General features: G+C 44.2%; 1 protein-coding gene across 1 annotated transcript; it reads right to left on the reverse strand.

The window, feature by feature from the left end:
• Positions 1-17,958: 17,958 nt before the first annotated feature.
• SSX4 (SSX family member 4) lies at positions 17,959-23,341 on the reverse strand. Its single transcript, XM_061137438.1, has 6 exons — positions 23,276-23,341; positions 22,730-22,844; positions 22,282-22,377; positions 20,754-20,803; positions 18,943-19,081; positions 17,959-18,056 (listed from the first exon to the last, which is right to left on the reverse strand). Exons 1-6 carry the CDS (start codon positions 23,339-23,341, stop codon positions 17,959-17,961), a joined length of 564 nt encoding a protein of 187 aa, XP_060993421.1.
• Between the last annotated feature and the right edge of the window lie 245 nt (positions 23,342-23,586).

Here is a 23,586-nt window from a genome sequence, read left to right on the forward strand (position 1 = left end):
TAGATTCAAGGGACTAGATCTGAAAGACAAGAGTGCCTGATAAACTATGGATGGAGGTTCATGACATTGTACAGGAGACAGTAATCAAGACCATCCCCAAGGAAAAAAAATGCAAAAAAGCAAAATGACTGTCTGAGGAGGACTTACAAATAGCTGTGAAAAGAAGAGAAGCAAAAAGTAAAGGAGAAAAGAAAAGATATTCCCATTTGAATGCAGAGTTCCAAAGAATAGCAAAGAGAAATAAGAAAGCCTTTCTCAGCGATCAGTGCAAAGAAATAGAGGAAAACAATAGAATGGGAAAGACTAGAGGTCTCTTCAAGAAAATTAGAGATACCAAGGGAGCATTTCATGCAAAGATGGACTCAATAAAGGATAGAAATGGTATGGACCTAACAGAAGCAGAAGATATTAAGAAGAGGTGGCAAGAATACACAGAAGAACTGTACAAAAAAGATTTTCATGACCCAGATAATCACAATGGTGTGATCACTCACCTAGAGCCAAATATCTTGGAATGTGAAGTCAAGTGGGCCTTAGGAAGCATCACTACGAACAAAGCTAGTGGAGGTGATGGAATTCCAGTTGAGCTATTTCAAATCCTGAAAGATGATGCTGTGAAAGTGCTGCACTCAATATGCCAGCAAATTTGGGAAACTCAGCAGTGGCCACGGGACTGGAAAAGGTCAGTTTTCATTCCAATCCCAAAGAAAGGCATTACCAAAGAATTCTCAAACTACCACACAATTGCACTCATCTCACACACTAGTAAAGTAATGCTCCAAATTCTCCACGCCAGGCTTCAGCAATATGTGAACTGTGAACTTCCAGATGTTCAAGCTGGTTTTAGAAAAGGCAGAGGAATCAGAGATCAAATTGCCAACATCCACTGGAGCATTGAAAAAGCAAGAGAATTCCAGAAAAACATCTATTTCTGCATTTTATTGACTATGCCAAAGCTTTGACCTTGTGGATCACAATAAACTGTGGAAAATTCTGAAAGAGATGGGAATACCAGACCACCTGACCTGCCTCTTGAGAAACCTATATGCAGGTCAGGAAGCACCAGTTAGAACTGGGCATGGAACAACAGACTGGTTCCAAATAGGAAAAGGAGTACGTCAAGGCTGTATATTGTCGCCCTGCTTATTTAACTTGTATGCAGAGTACATCATGAGAAACGTTGGGCTGGATGAAGCACAAGCTGGAATCAAGATTGCTGGGAGAAATATCAATAACCTCAGATATGCAGATGACACCACCCTTATGGCAGAAAGTGAAGAAGAACTAAAGAGCCTCTTGATGAAAGTGAAAGAGGGGAGTGAAAAAGTTGGCTTAAAGCTCAACGTTCAGAAAACTAAGATCATGGCATCTGGTCCCATCACTTCATGGGAAATAGATGGGGAAACAGAGGCTGACTTTATTTTTTTGGGTTGCAAAATCACTGCAGATGGTGACTACAGTCATGAAATTAAAAGATGCTTACTCCTTGGAAGGAAAGCTATGACCAACCTAGACAGCATATTAAAAAGCAGAGACATTACTTTGTCAACAAAGGTCTGTCTAATCAAGGCTATGGTTTTTCCAGTAGTCATGTATGGGTGTGAGAGTTGGACTATAAAGAAAGCTGAGTGCAGAAGAATTGATGCTTTTGAACTGTGGTGTTGGAGAAGACTCTTGAGAGTCCCTTGGACTGCAAGGAGATCAAACCAGTCCATCCTAAAGGAGATCAGTCCTGGGTGTTCACTGGAAGGACTGATGCTGAAGCTGAAACTCCAAAACTTTGGCCACCTGATGTGAAGAGCTGACTCATTTGAAAAGACCCTGATGCTGGGAAAGATTGAGGGCAGGAGGAGAAGGAGATGACAAGAGGATGAGATGGTTGGATGGCATCACCGACTCGATGGACATGAGTTTGGGTAAACTCCGGGAGTTGGTGATGGACAGGGAGGCCTGGTGTGCTGCAGTCCATGGGGTCACAAAGAGTCAGACACGACTGAGTGACTGAACTGAACTGAACGGAACTGAAATTGTCATGGCACCTCTGGGTGTGTCATTTCACTTGCTGATTGAGGATCAAGGTCTAGTCTTGTCTGCCATCTTGGTCCCATTTGATTCTAATCAGCTTGTGTTGTGTCCTTGGGCTATGTCATTTTTCCCAAAGTTGTGCCCTGCCCCTTTCCCTCCTGTTACAGATAGAGATGCTAATTAATGTTAGAATATATAATAATTAAGAGCACTAACCTCTTAAGAGTTCAAACTTATGGCTTCAAATTCTGGCTTCTCAACTTCCATCTGTGTGACCTTGTGTAAGTCACAAAATCTTTTCACAGAGGAGGTGAGAAGGTGGCTGGCTTTCAGAACAGTTCCCAGCAACAAAACTCTTGATAGTTTGTGGGAAAAGGCCAGAGGTTGTGCACAGATGGAGGATAAGCTGAGATGGAGCTTTCTAATTGCATCCCTTTATCTCCTCATATTTTCTAAAAGACTCATTACCTGTCCCGTAAACACCATGTAGCAGAAAGGTGACTGGGCTGGTCCAGGGCTGGTCTGAAGTGGCATGGTCACATGAAGGCATAGTGGGGTTGGAAAGCTCATAGAGAAAGTGTGCTCAGGGTGATTGGTAACTAGCCAGTAATTCCCTAGCCCTCCCTCCACCCTCTGGGCTGGGCAATTATAACAAATAACTCCCTATCTCTATCAGTTCCATTCAGTTGCTCAGTCGTGTCTGATTCTGTGACCCCACGGACTGCAGCACGCCAGGCTTCCCTGTCCATCACCAACTCCCAGAGCTTGCTCAAACTTATGTCCATCAAGTCGGTGAGGCCATCCAACCATCTCATCCTCTGTTGCCCCCTTCTCCTCCTGCCTTCAATCTTCCCCAACATCAGGGTCTTTCCCAAAGAGTCAGTTCTTCACATCAGGTAGCCAAAGTATTGGAGTTTCAGCTTCAGCATCAGTCCTTCCAATGAATATTCAGGACTAATTTTCTTTAGGATGGACTGGTTGTATCTCCTTGCAGTCCAAGGGACTCTCAAGAGTCTTCTCCAACGCCATAGTTCAAAAACATCAATTCTTTGGTGCTCATCCTTCTTTATGGTCCAGCTCTCACATCCAAACATGACTACTGGAAAAACCACAGCTTTGACTAGATGGAACTTTGTCAGCAAAATAATGTCTCTGCTTTTTAATATGCTGTCTAGGTTGGTCATAGCTTTTCTTCCAAGGAGCAAATGTCTTTTTCATGGCTGAAGTCACCATCTGCAGTGATTTTGGAGCCCAAGAAAATGAAGTCTGTCTCTATGGGTGCCTATAAATCCCTATGGGTGCCTGTGTGCTAAGTCACTTCAGTCATATCCAATTCTTTGTGATCCTATAGACTATAACCCACCAGGCTCCCTTCTCCATGGGATTCTCCTGACAAAAGTACTAGAGTGAGCTGCTGTGCCCTGCTCCAGGGGATCTTCCTCACCCATGGATCAAACCTGTGTCTCTTAAATCTCTTGCATTGGCAAGCAGCTTCTTTACCACTAGCACCACCTGTGCTAAGGTGCTTAGTTGCTCAGTCATGTCCAACTCTTTGTGACCCCATGGACTCTAGCCCACCAGACTCCTCTGTCCATGGAATTCTCCAGGCAAGAATACTGGAGCAGGTGGTCATTTCATTCTCCAGGGGATCTTCCCAACCCAGGGATCAAACTCAGGTCTCCTGGGTTGCAGGCAGATTCTTTACTGTCTGAGCCACCTGGGAAGACCCTACATATCCTTAGACAAAGTGAAATAAAAGATTATGAAAAATAAGCAAAAATTGTTTTTAAAACTTGCAGAGAAAAATAGTAGCTTTTTGAGTAAAAAAGGAAGAATAATTAAACTGACTTCAGATCTCTCAAACACCACCACAGAGGCAAGGAGACTGTGCTATAAAACTCCAGTGTGTTGAAGGAAAGGAACTTTTAGATAGGATAGACTAAAAACAGTCTCAGGCATGCAGGGTCTTGGATGGTTTAAGATAGAGAAAGCACAAACATTAAAGACAGTACAGCAGTACAATGAACATATGATGAAGGAGAATTTCTGTGCATTTGCTCAGTAAAGAATCTCCTTCAATCATTTATTATTGCTATGACATATTTAAGACTTTCTTTTCTCCCCAGATGTTTAGTCGCTCAGTCGTGTCCAACTCTTTCCAACCCCATAAACTGTAGCCTGTGAGTTTCCTCTGTCCATGGGGATTCTCCAGGGGAGAATACTGGAGTGCGTTGCCATGCCCTCCTCCAGGGGATCTTCCCAACCCAGGGATTAAACCCAGGTGTCCTGCACTGCAGGCAGATTCTTTACCATCTGAGCCACCAGGGAAGTCTTTTTTTTCCTCCCAAGGTGAGTATTATATTAAAATTTGTAGTTCATTCTATTGTATTTCTTTTTGTAAAAAAAAGTTATTTATTTATTCTTGGCTGCATTGGGTCTTCATTGGTGCATGAGGGCTTTGTCTGGTTGTGGCAAGTGGGGGCTATTCATTGTTGTGGTGCACCAGCTTCTTATTGCAGTGGCTTCTCTTGTTGTGGAGCACCAGTTCAGTAGTTGTGGTGCATAGGGCTTCCCAGGTGTGCTAGCAGTAAAGAACCCACCTGCCAATGCAGGAGACTTAAGAGATTCAGGTTCAGGAGATCCCTGGGTCAGGAAGATCCCTTGGAGGAGGGCATGGCAACCTAGTCCAGTATTCTTGCCTTGAGAATCCGTTGGACAGAGGAGCCTGGCGGGCTACAAGTCCATAGTGTAGCAAAGAGTTGGACATGACTGAAGCAACTTAGCAAACAGACATATAGTGTGCCTGCACACACACACACACACACACACACACACACACACACACACACATGGGCTTAGTTGCTCCATGGCATGTGGAATCTTCCTGGACCAGGGATCAAACCTGTGTCCCCGTCTTAACCACTAGACCACCAAGGAAGCCCCATTTTATTGTATTTCTGATGATTGCTTTATTTGGCATCTTACTATGGACTTATTTGATATTTAGGCAACTACAAACTCCCAGAGAAAGGCAGAAAAGGCAATGGAGACAATTAAAGAGATGATATAATTACTATTAAGAATGGTAATATAAAAGAATAACCAAAGGGGGAAATTGTTAGGATATATAAACACAAAATTGAACTTTCCCTGTTGTCAAAAGGGAAAGACTTCCCCTCCATTTTATTTCAAGTATTTCCTTGAGAAATCTAGCATTTGTGAATCCTTCCTCTGCCTCTTTGGTATATATGCACATATTTTTAAAAGCTAAATAAGCCTCTTGCCAGCCCATAAGCCAGTAATGTTTTTCCTGAGTCTTGGAGCCATCTCTTTGAAATGTGGATGTCAAGCAAGATAAGCACCCTGGCTCCCTGTCACGTGAGAGTTAACCTAGGTCCCTGGCTCCAGACTGTAAGCACCTGCTGGTCATAGAGATAGGAGTTGAATTTTTCCTCCGGATCCAGGCAATTAGCTAGCACAGATGGCTGCTACAGCTGCCTGGTGAATTTAGGACTTGCCTGGGACTATTTGGGGCTTCCCTGGTGGCTCAGCGGTAAAGAATCTGCCTGCAATGCAGGAGACGCAGGTTTGATACCTGGGTCGCCAAGGTCCCCTGGAGAAAGAAACGGCAACCCACTCCAGTATTCTTGCCTGGGAAATCCCACGGACTGAAGAGTTTGGCCGGCTACAGTCCAAGTTGCAAACAGTTTTGCAACTTGTTTTGGTCGCAAAACAGTCGGACATGACTGAACCACTAAACAACTGGGAGTATTTAGCTCTCACCCTTAAATGCCACTGTGAAGCCAGCAAATGAGCTGCGTACCAGGACTTTCTGGCTCCTCCCACCACTTCTGGCTCCTCCCATCACCTCTGGCTCCTCCCATCACTTTTGGCTTGTATGAAACACTACGTCTCAAAGTGTGAGATCTGGCTTCCCAAACAGCTTGCTCAAATGGCCAGATGATGCAAATATGGGGGAGTTAATGCCTATAGGATACATTTTGATTTATGAGAAAAGAAACTGGGAGTGAGCCAGACAGATAAATTATCCTTCCTTCTTTTCTCTCATGCACTGTTTCAAGCAGTGTTTTTCTGTATAGTCTGTCTGGAGATGTACTATATGGTCCAAAGGCTGTTTCCTTGGGAACCTGTGCTAAAAACAAGGGCATCAAACACTTTAAGGCAGGGTTAAGTGTTGATTGTGGAGGACCCAGGTCTGGAGAGAGTAAAATTTTCCCAATAAGAAAATGGAAAATTTGAGGATTAGGGATAGAGGAAAGCAATAGAAGAACCAGTAGTAGAATAATTAAGGGTGATATTTTTGGACAAAAAAGGCAGTTCAGGTGGCTTTTGCAGCAAACTGCTTAGCTCTGTAAAATATATACTTCCTTCGGTTCTCCCAGTCTCCCCTATGAAATCTTCAATAAATTATCCTTCTGTAATCATTGTCTTATGAAATGAAGTTTCTTTGGAGAATAAAACAGATTGAGTCCTGCACCAAAATTGGTAAGGGAAACTTCAGAGTAGAGCCTGGGGAAATAGCAGGTCTCAGAGGGTCTAAACCTGCTACATGAAGAAGCCCAGGCCGGCCTATTGGAGGATGAGACCATATGAAGCAAGGACTTATCCTAGCTGAAGCATCAATCCACCTGCCAACTGACTGTAGTTATATTAATGATCCCAGGCAAAACCAGCAGAAAAAATGCCTGGCTCAGCCCAAACAGCTGACCCACAAAATCCTGAGCAAATCAATATTTTTTGCTATAAGAAGTAATAATAATAGTAATAACCATTTAGAAAATAAAATGGACAAAAATTAAATTTGTATACTGTCAAAAATGCACAATGTATCTAAAACAAGACAATAGGAACAAGGTGGCAGATACAGCCCATATGCCAACCTCACATCCCACCCAACATCCTATTGATTTGGGAGGAAAAATGTTTTTAAAGATAAATTCTCAACAGTTCAGCTACTCAGTTGTGTCTGACTCTTTGTGGCCCCATGGACTGCAGCACGCCAGGTCTCCCTGTCCATCACCAACTCCTGGAGTTTACTCAAACTCATGTCCATTGAGTCGGTGATGCCATCCAACCATCTCATCCTCTGTCGCCCCCTTCTCCTCCCGCTTTCAATCTTTCCCAGCATCAGGATCTTTTCAAATGAGTCAGTTCTTCGCATCAGGTGGCTAAAGTATTGGAGTTTCAGCTTCAGCATCAGTCCTTCCAATGGATATCCAGGACTGATTTCCTTTAGGATGGACTGGTTTGATCTCCTTGCTGTCCAAGGGACTCTCAAGAGTCTTCTCCAACACCACAGTTCAAAACCATCGATTCCTCCTTGCTCAGCTTTCTTTAGAGTCCAACTTACACATCCATACATGACTACTGGAAAAACCACAGCTTTGACTAGATGGTCCTATATTGGCAAAGTAATGTCTCTGCTTTTTAATATGCTGTCTAGGTTGGTCATAGCTTTCCTTCCAAGGAGTAAGCATCTTTTAATTTCATGACTGCAGTCACCATCTGCAGTGATTTTGGAGCCCCCCAAAATAAAGTCAGCCACTGTTCCCACTGTTTCCCCATCTATTTCCCATGAAGTAATGGGACCAGATGCCATGATCTTAGTTTTCTGAGTGTTGAGCTTTAAGCCAAATTTTTCACTCTCTTCTTTCACTTTCATCAAGAGGCTCTTTAGTTCTTCTTCACTTTCTGTCATAAGGGTGGTGTCATCTGCATATCTGAGGTTATTGATATTTTTCCTGGCAACTTTGATTCCAGCTTGTGCTTCATCCAGCCCAGCGTTTCTCATGATGTACTCTGCATATGATTTAAATAAGCAGGGTGACAATATACAGCCTTGATGTACTCCGTTTCCTATTTGGAACCAGTTCCTATGCAATACTGCTTTTTTTTTTTTTTTCAATACTGCTTTTTACAGCATCAGACTTTACTTCCATTACCAGTCACATCCACTACTGGGTGTTGTTTTTGCTTTGGCTCCATCTCTTCATTCTTTCTAGAGTTATTTCTCCACTGATCTCCAGTAGCATATTGGGCACCTACTGACCTTGTGAGTTCATCTTTCAGTGTCCTATCTTTTTGCCTTTTCATACTGTTCATGGGGTTCTCAAGGCAAGAATACTGAAGTGGTTTGCCATTCCCTTCTCCAGTGGACTACATTTTGTCAGAACTCTCCTCCATGACCTGTCCATCTTGGGTGGCCCTACAGGGCATGGCTCATAGTTTCATTGAGTTAGACAAGGCTGTGGTCCATGTGATCAGATTGGTTAGTTTTCTGTGATTGTGGTTTTCATTCTGTCCGCCCTCTGATGGAGAAGGTTTATGGAAGCTTCATGACTGACTGACTGACTGACTGAGCAGGAAACTGGGTCTTGTTCTGATGGGCCATGCTCAGTAAATCTTTAATCCAATTTTCTGTTGATGAGTGGGGCTGTGTTCCCTCCCTGCTATTTACCTGGGGCCAAACTATAGTGGAGGTAATGAAGATAATGGCGACCACCTTCAAAAGGTCCCATGCACGCACTCCTTCACTCAGTGCCCCAACCCTGCAGCAGGCCACCGCCAGCCACTGCTGACCCACACCTCCGCCGGAGACTCCTGGACACTTTCAGGCAAGTCTGGGTCAGTCTCTTGTGGGGTCACAGCTCCTTTAACCTGGGTCCTGGTACACACAAGTTTCTGTTTGTGCCCTCCAAGAGTTTATTTCCCAGTCTTGTGTAATTTCTGGTGGCTCTATGGTGGGGTTAATGCTGACCTCCTCCAAGAGGGCTTATGCCATACCCAAGTCAGCTGCACTCAGAGCCTCTGCCCCTGCAGCAGTCCACTGCCGACCCACACCTCCACTGGAGACTCCTGTACAGTAACGGCAAGTCTGGGTCAGTCTCTTGTGGAGTCTCTGCTCCTTTCTCAAGTCCAGGAAAATAAGAAACAGTGTTGGTTGGCACTAGAAATACTGAGGCATTCCTGGGAGATAGAAAGAGGTGGGATCAGACTTACACAGACATCCGAGGAGATGAGATCACAACTCTGATTACCAGAGGCAAGAGCCATTCTTTGTAATGAAGCCTTTGAAAAACTCCAAACTTAGAATCAACAGGGAGAAACAGCAGAAGTCGGCCTTAGAATAATCAGGTTAAGTTAATTCAAAGGTTCGTTTGTACACAGTTTTTGAACTGTGGTGTTGGAGAAGACTCTTGAGAGTCCTTGGGACTGCAAGGAGATCAAACCTAAAGGAAATCAGTCCTGAATGTTCATTGGAAGGACTGATGCTGAAGCTGAAACTCCAATATTTTGGCCACCTGATGTGAAGAACTGACTCCTGGGAAAAGACCCTGATGCTGGGAAAGATTGAAGGCAGGAAGAGAAGAGGACACCAGAGGATGAGATGGTTGGATGGCATCACTGACTCAATGGACATGAGTTTGAGTAAACTCTGGGTGTTGGTGATGGACAGGGAGGCCTGGCGTGCTGCAGTCCATGGGGTCACAAAGAGTCGGACATGACTGAGCGACTGAACTGAACTGTACACTCCACTCCAACACCTCACAGATTGACTGGTATCAATCACTTTTGCCGTTAAGGTTAAACTCTAAGAATTGCTTTTTAAAGAATGTGAAAAATCTGCCCAACTTTCTTATAATACCCATGCATCTATGTGTGCCAAATCACTTCAGTCATGTCCAACTCTTTGTGACCCTATGGACTGTAGCCCACCAGGCTCCTCTGTCCATGGGAGTCTCCAGGCAAGAATACTGGAGTAGGTTGCCATGCCCTCCTCCAGGGGATCTTCCCGACTCAGGGATCGAACCCGAGTCTCTTATGTCTCCTGCATTGGCAGGGGGGTTCTTTACCACTAGTGCCACTTGGGAAGCCCATAATACTCATAACAGGCCACAGATACAATCTTGATACATTCCACCACCACTGCCATCACCCCTGGAAAAATGTAGAATCCAAGGGACTTTCTCTGAACATAATATAATAAAATGAAAACAACTTTTTCTCTAGGAACTTTAAAAACACCCTTAAAGACTATCTGAAGATGGCTGTTTGAACAAACTTGTCTACCTCCCCACTGCACCACTGAAATAATGGAAAGGTTTCATTAATTCCTGGAAAAGAAGAAAGGGTGCCATCCAGGAACTGGGAATTGTGAAGGCTTTCTAAAAAAAGAAAGCAGTGCAGATAAGGTTTACAAGTGTGAAGAGAACCAGAAGCCCAAAGGAGCAGGTGGAAGCAACTAAGAAAGTAAGAGTATATCCAGAGAAACCCCAGGTGGAGGGTAAATACATAGAAAGAGCAAGAACTCTCCCCAGAACTACAGGTCTAGTTGGATCATCAACACCCTTACATGGGTAGACAGCACTCTACTGACTTCTAATGATGGTGAACTCCTTACTTGCTACCTGAGAAGGGCCTGAGGTTAGGTGTGGGGAATTCTGAGAAGAAAGCAAATTAGAGACTGAGGCACCTTCAGACTCCACAGTAATGATGAAAGAGAGAAACACATTTGTAGAGAGGGGATCACTTCCAGTCTGTGTGCTCCATGGCCAATCACCCCAAAGTGAACAGGATCCTCAGGTGTCCTACCCACTTATGGACAGTCTGAATGGGTGATACCTCAGTCCATGCATTTTGTGAATACCACATGCAGATAAAACTGTAAAACACATAAAACGTTGTTCAAAGCAACATTGTCCTATGCCAAGGGTTCAAAAACCGTTCCTACAAGAACATGTGTCTCCCTAAAGGAGAATAAATCAATTTACTAAACCAAGAGAATAAAGTGAACTGGACTCAATCCAAAGCAATATTATGAAGACAGTATATTTTTCTCATTGTCTCCCTGTCTCCTTTCTGCCTTTGTCCCCGACCCAGTACCTTCCATCGAAAGTAGAAATATGTTTACCATGGTTCCTATATAATTTCTTCTACAGCGTAGTTGGTTGGCTGATTTTCAATGTAAATGGTGTCTACCCCTACCAGTGCACCCCAAGCCCTCTGTCTCTAATGGAAGAGTAAATCTGTCCCTTTTAGCAGTTCCTTTAGATGTGAACTGGACAGCAGGGTCTGGCCACTCCCCTGAGTCTCAGGCCCCCTACCAACCATGTAGGCTCTTTTGAGAGATACTATAATAGGAAATAAAGCTAACAAAAATGGGCAAAATGTGGATACAATAAATTATAAAACTTTATAGAAGACTAAAAAAAGACCTTAAAAATGGAGACAAAGCCCAGGTTCTCAGATAGGAAGACTCAACTGCATAAAGATATCATTAACCCCCAAATTGATCTATGAATTAATTGAAATTCCGGTCAGAATCCCAACAGGGACCCTTTTTTTTCAATCATGGAACTTGACCAGCAGATTCTAAAATGTACCCAGGAGTTCAGAGGACCTAAAGAAGTACAAAAAGGAAGGACTTGCCTTCTGAACAGTCATTCCTACTGTGGAGCTATGGTCCCTGACATGGGATGGTGCTGGCACAGGGATTAGCAGATTGATCCTGGGAGAGAAAAGAAAGCTGAGAAACAGAACCACACACAAATACCCTTGACATTAAGCTGAGGTGGCCCTCAGAGCAGTGGGAACAAGAGGACTCATTCATCATCAACTTTCTCCCTTAAGAGGATGACAGGCACCCATCTCTCACCTTGTCAGCCTTTCTTATAGAGTTTTGTACACAGTCAAGGCTTAATAGGTGCCTCATGATAAATTGAGTGAGAAAAATTGTACTATTTGCCTACCCTTGCCTTTGTCTAATGCCTGAAATCTCTCCATTTAAACAACATTCCTTTAGCTAGGGGTTTCAACCTTGGCACCTGGTGGGGGGGGGTTGGATTATTTTTCTTGGGGGGGCACTGTTCTCTGCATTGTATGTTGTTTAGCAGCATCCTTGATCTCTATCCACTAGATGCCAGTAGCCTATCTCCCTATCAAGTCATGACAGCCAAAAATGTTTCCAGACATTGCTGAGTGTCCCCTAGGGGAACAAGATCCACACCTGCCCTCTCCCATTGAGAACCACTGGGTTATCCCGCACCATACTCTCTTTTATGATGTCATACCCTCCTTGTGGTTGACTTTAGAATGTTCACAAATATCCTCTGCTTCCATGGGACTGCACACTTTCACCCCTTTGAGGGTCAGAGTTGGCCATTTGATGAGCTGGTTCATGCTTAGTCATTCTTTTCTCTCTGCTGGGCCACCCATGGGGCTACTCTGTGTCCTTGAGATCTAGCATGAAGGTGTTGATAATGTGCAGAAGAGCCCCAGTCTATCTGCAGTGGGCGTGCAGCATTAGTGAGAAATAAACTCTGATTGTCATTTCTTTATAACCCAATCTACCCTGAGCTGGCATCTCTCTCCACCAAAAGGAGAGAGCCTGAGCTGGCATCTCTCTCCACCTGTTGTGAAATAGAAAAAAATTATATTGGCCTCTTCCCTTGGTTCCTGGAACAGAGCTCCAAAACCAGTGTAATTCCCTACGTGATAAGAGCACTAACAGCATCTTTTGTTCTAATGAGGCAACTCTGAATAGGGTCCTTGTCACCAGAAAGACCAAGCTATGATTACAAGCTTGGAATTTTCAGCCCCAACCCCCATCCTCCAGAGAAGGGAGAGGGCTGGAAATGGAGTTAATATTTGATCATGCCTACATGAGGAAGCCTGCATAAAATTCCAATAGTGTGGAGTTCCGGGAGCTTCCATGTGGGTGAACACATCCATCCTGAGAGAGTGGGCACCCCAATGCCACAGAGACACAAGCTGTTGTGCCTCGAATTCTTCCAAAACTTACCCCAGGTTTCTCTACATCTGGCTGTTCATCTGTATCCTTTATCATGTCCTTTATTATATAATAAACCAGTAAATGTAGGTAAGTGCTTCCCTGAGTTCTGTGACCTATTATAGCAAATGACCGAATTTGAGAAGGGGGTCATGGGAACCTCTGATTTACAGCTGGTTGGTCAGAAGTACAGGTGACAACTTGGGACTATGAACTGGCATCTGAGGTGGAAGGGACAATCTTGTGGGACTGAGCTCTTAACTTGTCTGCACAAACTCCCGTTAGTGTCAAGATTGAATGGAAAAAAAAAAAAAAAGATTGAATGGAATTGTAGGACACCCAGCTGATGACGCTGAGAATTTCTTTGGTGTGAGGAAAAAACTCACACATCCCAGAAGTGTTGTGAGTGTGGTAGTAGCGTGAGAGTGAAAAAGAGACATGAGTGTTTTCCCCAGACATCTGGGATGGCCCACTCCTACCCAGGTCAAGCCTGGGCCAAGCCTGGGAGCAGGAAGCCTCTAGGTTACACCTTCCAGGGGACCCTGGCTCAGAGGGGCATCATGAGGTTTCCTTGAACCTTCCCTGCAGGACTCAAAGCAGCAAGTCACCTGTTGGACACACACTGGGACCCTGGAGAAGGACTTTCCAAACTGCAGGTTGTGATTCATGGCCAATAGACTATTTTAAGAATTCTGAAAAGAGTTGCACATTTTAAGTGAATTAGAATGAAATAACATAGCACATCACAAACAGAATAGAAAATATTGTTGAATATCACACATTTAAGGGTCAGTATTGTTCTGTGAAGCATTTGCTTTAAAGTCACTTGTAAAATGTGTTCTTTACTGTGGGTCTTGGTGAATAAAGCTCAGAACTGTTTTCTTGTGATGGATGTACTGTTCTCTTTCATACGTCCTTGCGTTTTCCCAATTCTTTACTAAGAATAGGATTCATTGTTTTTGCCCACTCTGTGACTTGTGGGATCTTAGTTCCCTGACTAGGGATTGAACTCAGGACCGTGGCAGTGAAAGCACAGAGTCCTAACCACTGGACTGCCAGGGAATTCCCAGAATTTTGCTTTATAAAGAATCTTAAAAATTATTGAAAGAGAAACAAGAAAGACCGGAAGTAAAAAAAAAAAAAAAAAAAGAAAGTCATTTTGGATGCTCATCAGAAGAGCACATGCACCCACATTGGACCCCAGGCTTGATTCGGGGTGCACTTGGGGCCACATACAGGCTGACCTCTGGCATCAGGCAAAACCATAGTCTCCCTGCATCTCAAAAACTGGATCTGTCAAAAGGAGGAGGAGGGGGGAGGAAGAGAAGGAGGAAAAGGAGGGAGGGAAGGAGCTGTATCTACCCAGGGAACCTAAGGGAAAATGCTCATCATGACTCCAGAGTGCTTTCAAGCCACACTTCCCTGCACCTGTCTCCTCTGCTGGGAAATTCAGCTGGTTCATCCAATCTTCTTCAGGAGAAAGGAAAATCAAATCTTTCTGTATCTCTTTTGGATGTCCTCTTCTGTATTTGCATGGACAATAAGGTACATGATGTTCATTAGCAGATTATTAAATTTGAGTATTGAAGAATGAAACTAGGGTAAAATAGAATTTATTTCTTCTTACAGCAAAGGCCAAGGTATCCAATCACCTGCAGAATCCTGCTCCAGGACTGGGGGCTGGGGTACAGCATTCATCAAATTAGAAGCTAGCAAGTTTACCTGAGGCACAGGTAGAGTGACCTCACTGACCTGGGCAGCACCCACGTTTCCCTGCAGCATCAGGAAGGGTGTGCTGACAGTTCTAGGGGACCTCTGCCCCTAACCACCTGACCCCTCAAGGCTGTGATAACCCACACTTTGCCCTGGGTCTCCCTTGCCTCTCTGCCAGACCCTCTCCCACCCACCTGTGTATCTCTGTCCTTCCCTGCCCCTACTAGCACCAGGTCTGCCTCTCCCTCTAGGCATGCTCTGTCTCTAGGGTTCCTTGTCTTGGAAAAACGACTCCACATCCTCTACCCTAGATTTGAGGCAGAACTCAGAGCTCATTCAAGTCTCTCCATCCCCCAAATATGTACCTATCTTCCTTAGTGTCTCTGAAGTCACAGTGAGTTACAAGCTCAGCTATCCCTGCACGTGCCAGCTGGAGGAACTCTGGCATGAAGCTGGAGGTCTGTTGGTGTTTCTGTCTCTCACTACCTCTCTCTCTAGCTATATGTAACATCTACAATATCATAATGATGATAATGTCTGTCTGTGCACAGAGGTTGATTGTGGAGATTGATTGTGGAGGTTGATTGTGGGAAAATCCATACAAGATGCTTAGTATCACCCAAGGCACTTTGCAAGCCTAAGATGAATGTTAATTGCACTTCTGATGGTTATTATGGAAGGTGAGCTGAGAGGGGAAGACCCCAAGGGATCACACCTCTTTCCTTCTTGCAGACATTGTTTCTGGCCTGGGATGCAGACTCCTGGGCCTGGGACTTCTTTCACACAAAGGTATGACCTTGAATGACAAGACATTATTATTCCTGGAGGAGTAAGTGGGGACTCAGGTAAACCTGGAGGCCCTAGCCATGCAGCCACTGCTAGGAGGGTCACCCCTGTGAGGAAGAGTGTGTCTCAGAACATGCTGGTCAGAGAGGGTTTATGTGGGTGTCCACGTCTGTCCATACCCCCAGCTATGCTTCCTTTCCTACCTGTCTGTCATGGTCTATGCCACCTCTCAGGTCTAGAGCTCCTCAGTCTCCTAGGACAAGCTCCTTTTAGGCAGGGACCCCCACCCCCAAGGTCTTTAGGAGACCAGACCCAGGCCTAGCCCCAGGGCTGCTGTGTGGACAGCAATCCTGTGACCCTGCAGCTGTCATACAGTTTTGTAGGAGAGGGTAGACCCAATTCTGGCCCAGCAACCATGGCTCCAACCTGGAGTTACAGGGACCAGTCAGAGTCCAGGAGCCCATCCTCTGCTGATTTATGGTTTCTCCCATCTTTGATCCAAATCTGTTGGGGTGAGAGGGACGAGTCCAGAGGTGGGATGAAGGCAGGGGTAGGGGAGATGGCAGCTTCAGCAGAAGAGTGGAGACCTTCCAAGGCTGGATGAGAGCCAGGAGGCCAAGGTGATGGGCAGTGGATGGTCAAAATGGTGCAACACTGCCGCCATCTGGGGCTGGTGTTTGATGTCCCATGCAAGTCACCTTGGATTTCTGTTGGTAGCTTTAATGTCCCCCAACACACACAATGATTTGTTCTAAAATAGACTCTTCTCTTCCCTTCCCCAGAACTGACTGTTCCAGCTCTGTGGCCTGCAATGGTCCATCTTGGAGAGGACTGTCCCATTCTTAACACTTGACCCCCATCCCAGCTCCCAAGCCCTTGGACCTGAGTTGGGCGATTTCCTGCCTCTGTCCAGTGGACTTTTCCATCTTTTGCTCCCTTGAATCATGACTAAGTGAACTCTTCCATTACTGTTCACCATGGGCCTGACACTTGACCTCTTCTTCCCTATTCCTCCATGTTCCCCAATTGACAGTTTCATCTCTGTCTCCTCCCACACACTTTCAAATGAACTGTCCCAGCCCCATGAGCCTGAAGATCTTAGAGAGAGCAACAGCGAAGGTGTCCAACCACCTGCAGAATCCTGCTCCAGTACAGAGCAGGTACAGCATTCATCAAAATAAAAACTAGCAACAACCCCTGCTAGACTGGCACCTTCATGTGGGCAGGAACTGTTGTTTATCTTGTTCCCTGATGTCTCTCCAGGACCCAGAATGGTGCTCAGTACACAGTACAGACTCATTAGGTGTTGGATGAATGAACACTATGACACAACAATTCCATTTCTAGGAACATGTGCTAAAGAAACACTGATACAGGTGCACAGTGCTGTGTGCACAAGAGTGGGAAGAGCAAACAACTGGGAAAAACTTGTAAACATTTACTGTCAGTGACTGATGCTGAGTGAATGAATAATGGGGGTTTGGAGCACCTGCTGAACAGGAAACAGAGTGAGACAGACTTGTTCAGGACACGCTGCTAATGGGGAAAAGCAGGTGAGAGATGCTCATATTGGTACCCTGTGTGTGTGTGTAAATACAGAAAAAAATGTTTGCAATAAAACACATAGAACTGCCCTCAGTAGTTACATCTGGAGAGGGGGAGGTTAGTGCTGTTCTGTACAAAGGATATATGACAATATTTGTTTATTTTTAAGGTAGCGGCATAGATGTGTGTGCATGCTAAGTCACTTCAGTCGTGTCCAACTTTGTGTGATCCTATGAACTGTAGCCTGCCAGACTCCTCTGTCCATAAGATTCTCTAGGCAAGAATACTGGAGTGGGTCGCCAATGCCCTCCTCCAGGGGATTGCCCTGACCAAGGGATCAAACCTGTGTCTCATTTGGCAGGCAGGTTCTTTACCACTAGCACCACCTGGGAAGCCCTAGAGGCATGGATACATAGACAGAAACACACATTAGGTATATGTCTTGCTCATTAACACAACTTTAATAACTAGTAACGGTTGGCACACAGTAAGAAAAATCCTGTTTAACTGTTGTGAACTCCTTCTTTCACGTGCTAGGAATTCAAAGCCATGCCCATGTTCACGAATAGCCACCAAGTTCTGCTTCTTATCATGGGCACTTGTCACATCCCCGAGGCTGAGGCAAGGAAAGAGAAGGAAAATAAGTGACAACGAGTTCCCACTGACTGATAAATTACTATTCAGCTCCTCATTTTGAACTGCATGGCCCCTGTGCACTCCGATTCCATCCTGCCTTGTGGTCTATGTGCACCTCTTACTGCTCCTTAAGACCAACCTTCTGTTCTGGCTGCAGTGACTCTGTCAACTGTCCAGTGAGTTTTTTGGCTAGAGGAAGGTGTGGCCTACATGCTAGAAGCTGACCTGGGGTTTGGGAGCCCACAGCATCCTGGGGAGGGAAGATCTCTGGATATACAGAGCAGGAAGTAGAAAAAGCATGGGAATCCTTCTCATTTAGCCTCAGAGCTGCACCCCCAAGGGACTGGGAGAAAGGAAAAAGTGACAAGATGGGATACAACTACCATATGAGAACAGTGCCTTTTGCAGGGATGTGGGGATGGAGAGAAAGGTCACTTACAGAGTTAGTCATCTTCCTCGGGATCACTGATCTCTTCATAGGCCACTGGTTTTCTTTCTCGCAGTCTGTGGGCCCAAACATTAACCTTCTTTCTCTTGGATCCTGGAGAAGAGTTGGTAAATGGGGGTTGGGTGGGTTAGGGAGTGTCAGGTCCTGTTTTGTCAGATAAGGAGATGCCTTCTCCCTCCCAAGTGGCCACAGGACTTCTACATAGTCTGTTTTGCACACTTTCTGGCTCGAAGAGGCTGAGAGGTTAAATCCACACCAAAACACGCCAAATACACACCAAACGGCAGTTAAGAGTTTTAGCTTCTGGCTCCTTTCATCGTTAGGTTTAGTGTCCCAATAAGCAAATTTAGATTACTTACCACATTTATTCCGACCTTCTTTCACTCAGAAGATATGTTAAGGGCATACTGTGTGTCAGGCATTGAGCTGAGGGTGGGGATAAAACTCTGAGTAAGATGTGTTCCCAAGTTATCACAGATGGAATGACCTGAGTTCCCCCACCAGGGATTGAACCCATGCTCCCTGCAGAGTAAGCACAGTCTTAACCACTGGACTGCCAGCAAAGTCCCTTGAATTGAACACCTTTGAAGAGCCTGCAAACTCTGATTCTTTATTTCCATTTTATGGACTAGGAATCTGGAGCTCAGAGAATTTGAAAGGCTTCTTCCAGTTACATGGCTTTCATATCGACAACAACTCAGATCTGTGATTCTGTAAGTTAGCTGTTAAAAAAAAATTTGGCCATGCCAAGTGGTTTGTGGGATCTTAGTTCCTTGATCAGGGATCAAATCCAGGCCCCAGCAGTGAGGACCCTGGAAGTCAGCTCAAAAGTTTCAGCTGGAGCTGAGCAAGCTCTCAGCCCAGCCTGGCCCTAGGCCTGTCCAGGATCCATCTCCCATGACTAACCCATTCACTTGAACATGACCAGGGAAGACAGAGGAGTTGTTCCCAAACAAGTAAGAAAAGTTGTTTCTCTTACCTGATGTTTTCTCACTCTGCTGAGAAGAGGTACTTGCTTTGTCCCGGGGGCACAACTGTCTCTGAGCCTGCTCTGGGCCTGATGTTCCTGGTTCTAACTCCGAACGTTTTTTTTCCTTTACAGGCTTCTTGGACTCCACCTTTTTAACGTGAAAGTCGCATACAATCAGTATCCATTTCTCAAGTGCTTTAGAGCTTACAAAGTGTTTTCTTGTGCAGTACCTTAATTAACGTTCTCAACAAGTCTGGGGGATCATTATATTACCTGTACCTAAATTACAAATAATCTAGGAAGTTAGAAGGAAATGGAATGGTCTAAATGAAGGGTGTTTCCAGGATTAGAATGCTTGTTTTCACGCTTTTTCCAGACTGACACCCTCACCAAAAGAAATCTCCATGTGAGCAGGAGTGTGGTACATGAAAGATAGGGGAAAGTAGAGCATTCTAACAGTCCATGAGGTCTGTGAAAATGAGGAGGGGCTTCTATAAAATCTAAGGGATTGAAGATAAGCTAGTTGACAGCTGCGGGAACAATGTACAGAGGGGACAAAACACTGCTGGCAAATGGTGTGGGAGAGATGAATATAGGGAAAGGAGAAGAGAGAATGGTTCACATAAATTCACACAGACAGCCAAGAAAGTGATGCCAGATGTGACATCCTGTCCTACCTTGGCAAGAACATTTCACGTGGAATTAGGTGAGGTGGTTCCTGTACCAATTCTACTTGTGTCAGGGTGTGTCACTGACCAATGATCTTAAAGCTAACCTTCATTCAGCTCTTGTTTATAAAACTGTGAACGATAACTATATAATCAGCTCCCTTATTTATGTATCAGTGAACAACTGTAAAACAAGCTAAGTGAAAGAAACTTCTAAGGCTATAAATGCTGTTTAAATGTGACAATAATAAAAACAAACACTTTTATGATCCCTCTTTGAATTCTCTCTTCAACCATGTCCACACTGGTACTGGTAACCCAACCACCAGATCTCTTTACCCTCTAAACTATAGTTTAATCTGCACTTGCGGAAGAACTTATGCAATAAACCTCTAGGGGTCTTCCTGGGCTGGAACTGGGGCTTCAGAGATGCCTCAGGGGCAGACAAGGTCCCTAAGGAGCTCACAGGAGAGGGGCTGACAGCTCAAGTGATTCCCAAGCAACACGAAAGGGGCCCTGTTGTGAGAGTGGGTGTCTAAACAGAAGTGTCAGCAGCATCTGCAAAGTTTAGGGGAAATGCCTGAGCTTCAGAAACATGTGAAAAAGCTTATGAATTTGGAAATGGTTTGGGGCTTTGGATTAGACTACCACCACTGCCACTGTTGGGCTCCCCTGGTGGCTTAGATGGTAAAGAATCTGCCTGCAATGCAGGAGACCCAGGTTTGATCCCTGGGTTAGTAAGATCCTCTGGAGAAGGGAATGGCCACTGTGATCTCAAGCAGATTATTTAACATCTCTATACCACAGTATCTGCATTATTATGAGCAGCAGTATCTAATAATACTAATAATACCCTCATTATTATTTGGGGATAATAATAGCAATAACACTATAGAAGTTTTAAGGGCTAAATACACTAATCCATGTGAACTGCCTAAAATAGTATGTCATCACTATGAAATCAAAAGAAGTAACATCTATCACAATTGTTGTTAATTATTATTTAGCTCTTGGTACTACATCAGGAATTGTGATAAAGAGGTCAGGAAAGGGAGGCAGTGAGGGCCAGGCTATTTTCCCAATTTTATCCCAATATTCACATCTACAGAGATATAAACAGTCTGTGGTTCTTTGGATCTGGGAGGCACTCACCTTCTGGTGTTTTCTCAATTGCATGTTGGAAGTCCCTTGAGGAGATTCATCTAAAAGGAGGTGACAAGTCAGAAATTTGTTTTTGTTGTTGGTAAACATTCTCAAGTTGCAGAGACTCCTGTAATATCAGGGATTTCTGCAGCAGAGGGTGACGAGTCCACTCATCAAGGAGTTACTCTGAGACTAGCCTTTGAATAACAACAGTTTTGGTATTTATTTGCAGCATCAATTCAGAATTTTTCTTCTGATGGTTTATAAAATGCAAACTAAACCCCATCATTGCCTTATCCTATCCTATTATACATTTCTTACTTTTTTCCCCAAAGAAGTAAATTGATTGGTCTTTAGCCAAAAATCACTCTATACTTAAAATGGTGAATTTCATAGTGCATCAATTACACCTTAATGAAACTGTTAAATGTGAAACGAACCATGGATGATTTAGTCCAGTGGTTATGGAATGTTTCCAGTATAAAGATACCTCTTTAATATCAAAAACTTTGTAGATACTCAAGCACTGGCTTTTTAGCCCTCTTACAGTAATTCTGGGAGCTTGTGGAATCTGGTCTGTTAAACTAGATTCAAACAAAGGACTACTGGAGACATTTTGAACATTCTCACCCTGTCTTCTCACAACTGTGCTGTCAGAGCAAAAGAGCAAATGAACACATCCCATCCCCTTTTTAAGTGAGTACATACACTGCTCAGATGTACAAAGATTTCTAGAATCTGTCACTTTTTAAACCTTACATTGCCTCTGCTCATTGACCAGTAGAAAAGGTCAATGTGTGGAAGATTACTCTCTTAAACTCTCTTCCAAACTCAACACATAGAACCAGGTTTGATTAGGAGTGAGACAACTATTTGGTTTTGATAAAACACAAGCAAACAGCCATATGTCATTACATAATATGTTAATCATTTTCTTAAGATAGATATCCAATACCTATGCACTATTATTTTGGAAGTTTTGAGTGGATTTACACTTTAAATTTTTCTTAATCATCCTGTGATTAGTTAATGGTGCTTAGCAAGAACTAACTCTTTTAAAAAGAAATGTTTCAAACATGCATAAAATTATGGACAATACTATTTGAGACACGCATCTACCATTGGGTCTAGCTGGATTTCAATATTATCTCACAACTACTTCAGATTGCTCTGAGCTCTTTATTCAAAATATAACAAAACACTATAAACAAGTCACAGCTAAAGCCATCTGTGTGGCCCTCACTGATCCCTACCCTCCTTCCTTTTCCACTTCTTCATTCCAGAGTTTGATGGGTTTTACTATCATTCTCGTTTTTATACATTTACCAAATACTTTCTATCCATAAAAATATATATATATTCTTGTTTTGCATGTTTTAGGATTATATATGAATGGCTTCTTACTGTGCTTAACCTTCTGCATTCAATTTTTTTTTCACTCAACCATGATGCTTTTGAGGGAACAAAGTCCTGAGAATCTTTCCCCATCTGGAACCCAGCATAAATGGGCTTCAGGAGACTCTTTCCTGTCACTTACCCTTTTCCTTGGGGTTCTTAATTTTAGAATCACAATGCTTGGATTCTGTGGCTCCCTTTTTAGGATGCATGAAAGCTGGTAGGGTACCCTTGAGACCTAGAATAATGCAAAATATTTGTTTCTTAACAGACAACCTGAGAGGAGGGGGAAATGCTGGCTCACAGCACCAACAGTAAAGTTCATCAGCTGGGCAGGGGGAATCTGAACCACGGCCAGTGAGAGAGAAATGCATGGAATTCAGGTCTGAGCATCTCTGTGGCCACTCTCAGCCCACAGCCCTGCACAGGATTTGAAAGTGCAGAAGGCTTGAAAACTGCCCTGGGATTTCTTCCCACAGAAAAGAACAAATGTGGGACACTTGGCATAGCCTAAGAAGAATAAACCATGGCTTGTAAAGAGGAATTGTCATTTATTCCCAGCCTTGTCTGGACCCAGAACATCCTATTACCTAGACGAGTCATGGTTTCATAGTTTCTCTTCATATACACATAGCTGATTTTCTCCGAGTATCCCAGACGTGCCCACTCTTCCTTAGAGAAGTATTTGGAAATAATCTTGAAATTCTAAAATAGAAAGAAAAATAAATCCCAGCAATGACTCAGCTAAACATGTCTGACTTTCAGCCAGGAGCTCTTCCTTGGCTGCAGGGCCTCCATGTTAGATCTATAAAATGGAGCTAATAATCCCTCTCTAGTCATGGCTAACAGAGAAAATGGGTAACATTGCCTAGGCTCTTGTCTGGCATGTAGTAGGTGCTTAATGCTGGTGGTATGTTCTTCTCTCACCTTCCAGAATAGACTGAGAGCCATCCAATCCAGTGCCCCAAGGATACCAGGCAAGGACAGAGTGAGGGTCAGAAGCTCAGGATCTCCTCCTGACATGCTGCTCCTTGTTCCCAGTGCCTCTGACCCTCCCCCAACCCCCAATGCCCAGAAATCTAGTCACCATACATTGTCCCCTGGGCCACTCCTCTGCCCTCTCCAGATCAACTCACCTTGGATTCCTTCTCTAATTTCTGCCTATCTTCCCTGCAGTTTTCAGAGAAGCTGCCTCTGTTCATGGCGCTTATCTAGAAGGAACACAGCCTGGGTCTCTCCAGCCACAAGGCCAAAGGTTCTATCGGGGGAGAAAGGGTTGAAGGAACTGCACACTCAGTTAGTCACCTGTAATTAAGGTTCTACTTTTCTCCATCCTTGGCTTATCTGTCCCTGAGGAAGGACATGAGGGTGGGAAAATCAGATGAGAACAGGGAGCTGGAGGTCTCTGAGAGAAGTAGTGATTAGGGATGACATATTTTCTGTGTGC

Source organism: Dama dama, chromosome X (genome assembly GCF_033118175.1).
Source record: "Dama dama isolate Ldn47 chromosome X, ASM3311817v1, whole genome shotgun sequence".
Lineage (NCBI taxonomy): Eukaryota > Metazoa > Chordata > Mammalia > Artiodactyla > Cervidae > Dama > Dama dama.

Excerpts from the sequence above, each read along its gene's own strand:
- SSX4 (XM_061137438.1), bottom strand. The coding sequence starts at position 23,341 with ATGAACAGAGGCAGCTTCTCTGAAAACTGCAGGGAAGATAGGCAGAAA. Across the intron at positions 22,378-22,729 it reads TGAAACCATGACTCGTCTAG|GTCTCAAGGGTACCCTACCA; the intron begins GTAATAGGATGT and ends GCATTATTCTAG. Across the intron at positions 18,057-18,942 it reads GCAGAGTGAGAAAACATCAG|GATCCAAGAGAAAGAAGGTT; the intron begins GTAAGAGAAACA and ends ACTCTTCTCCAG.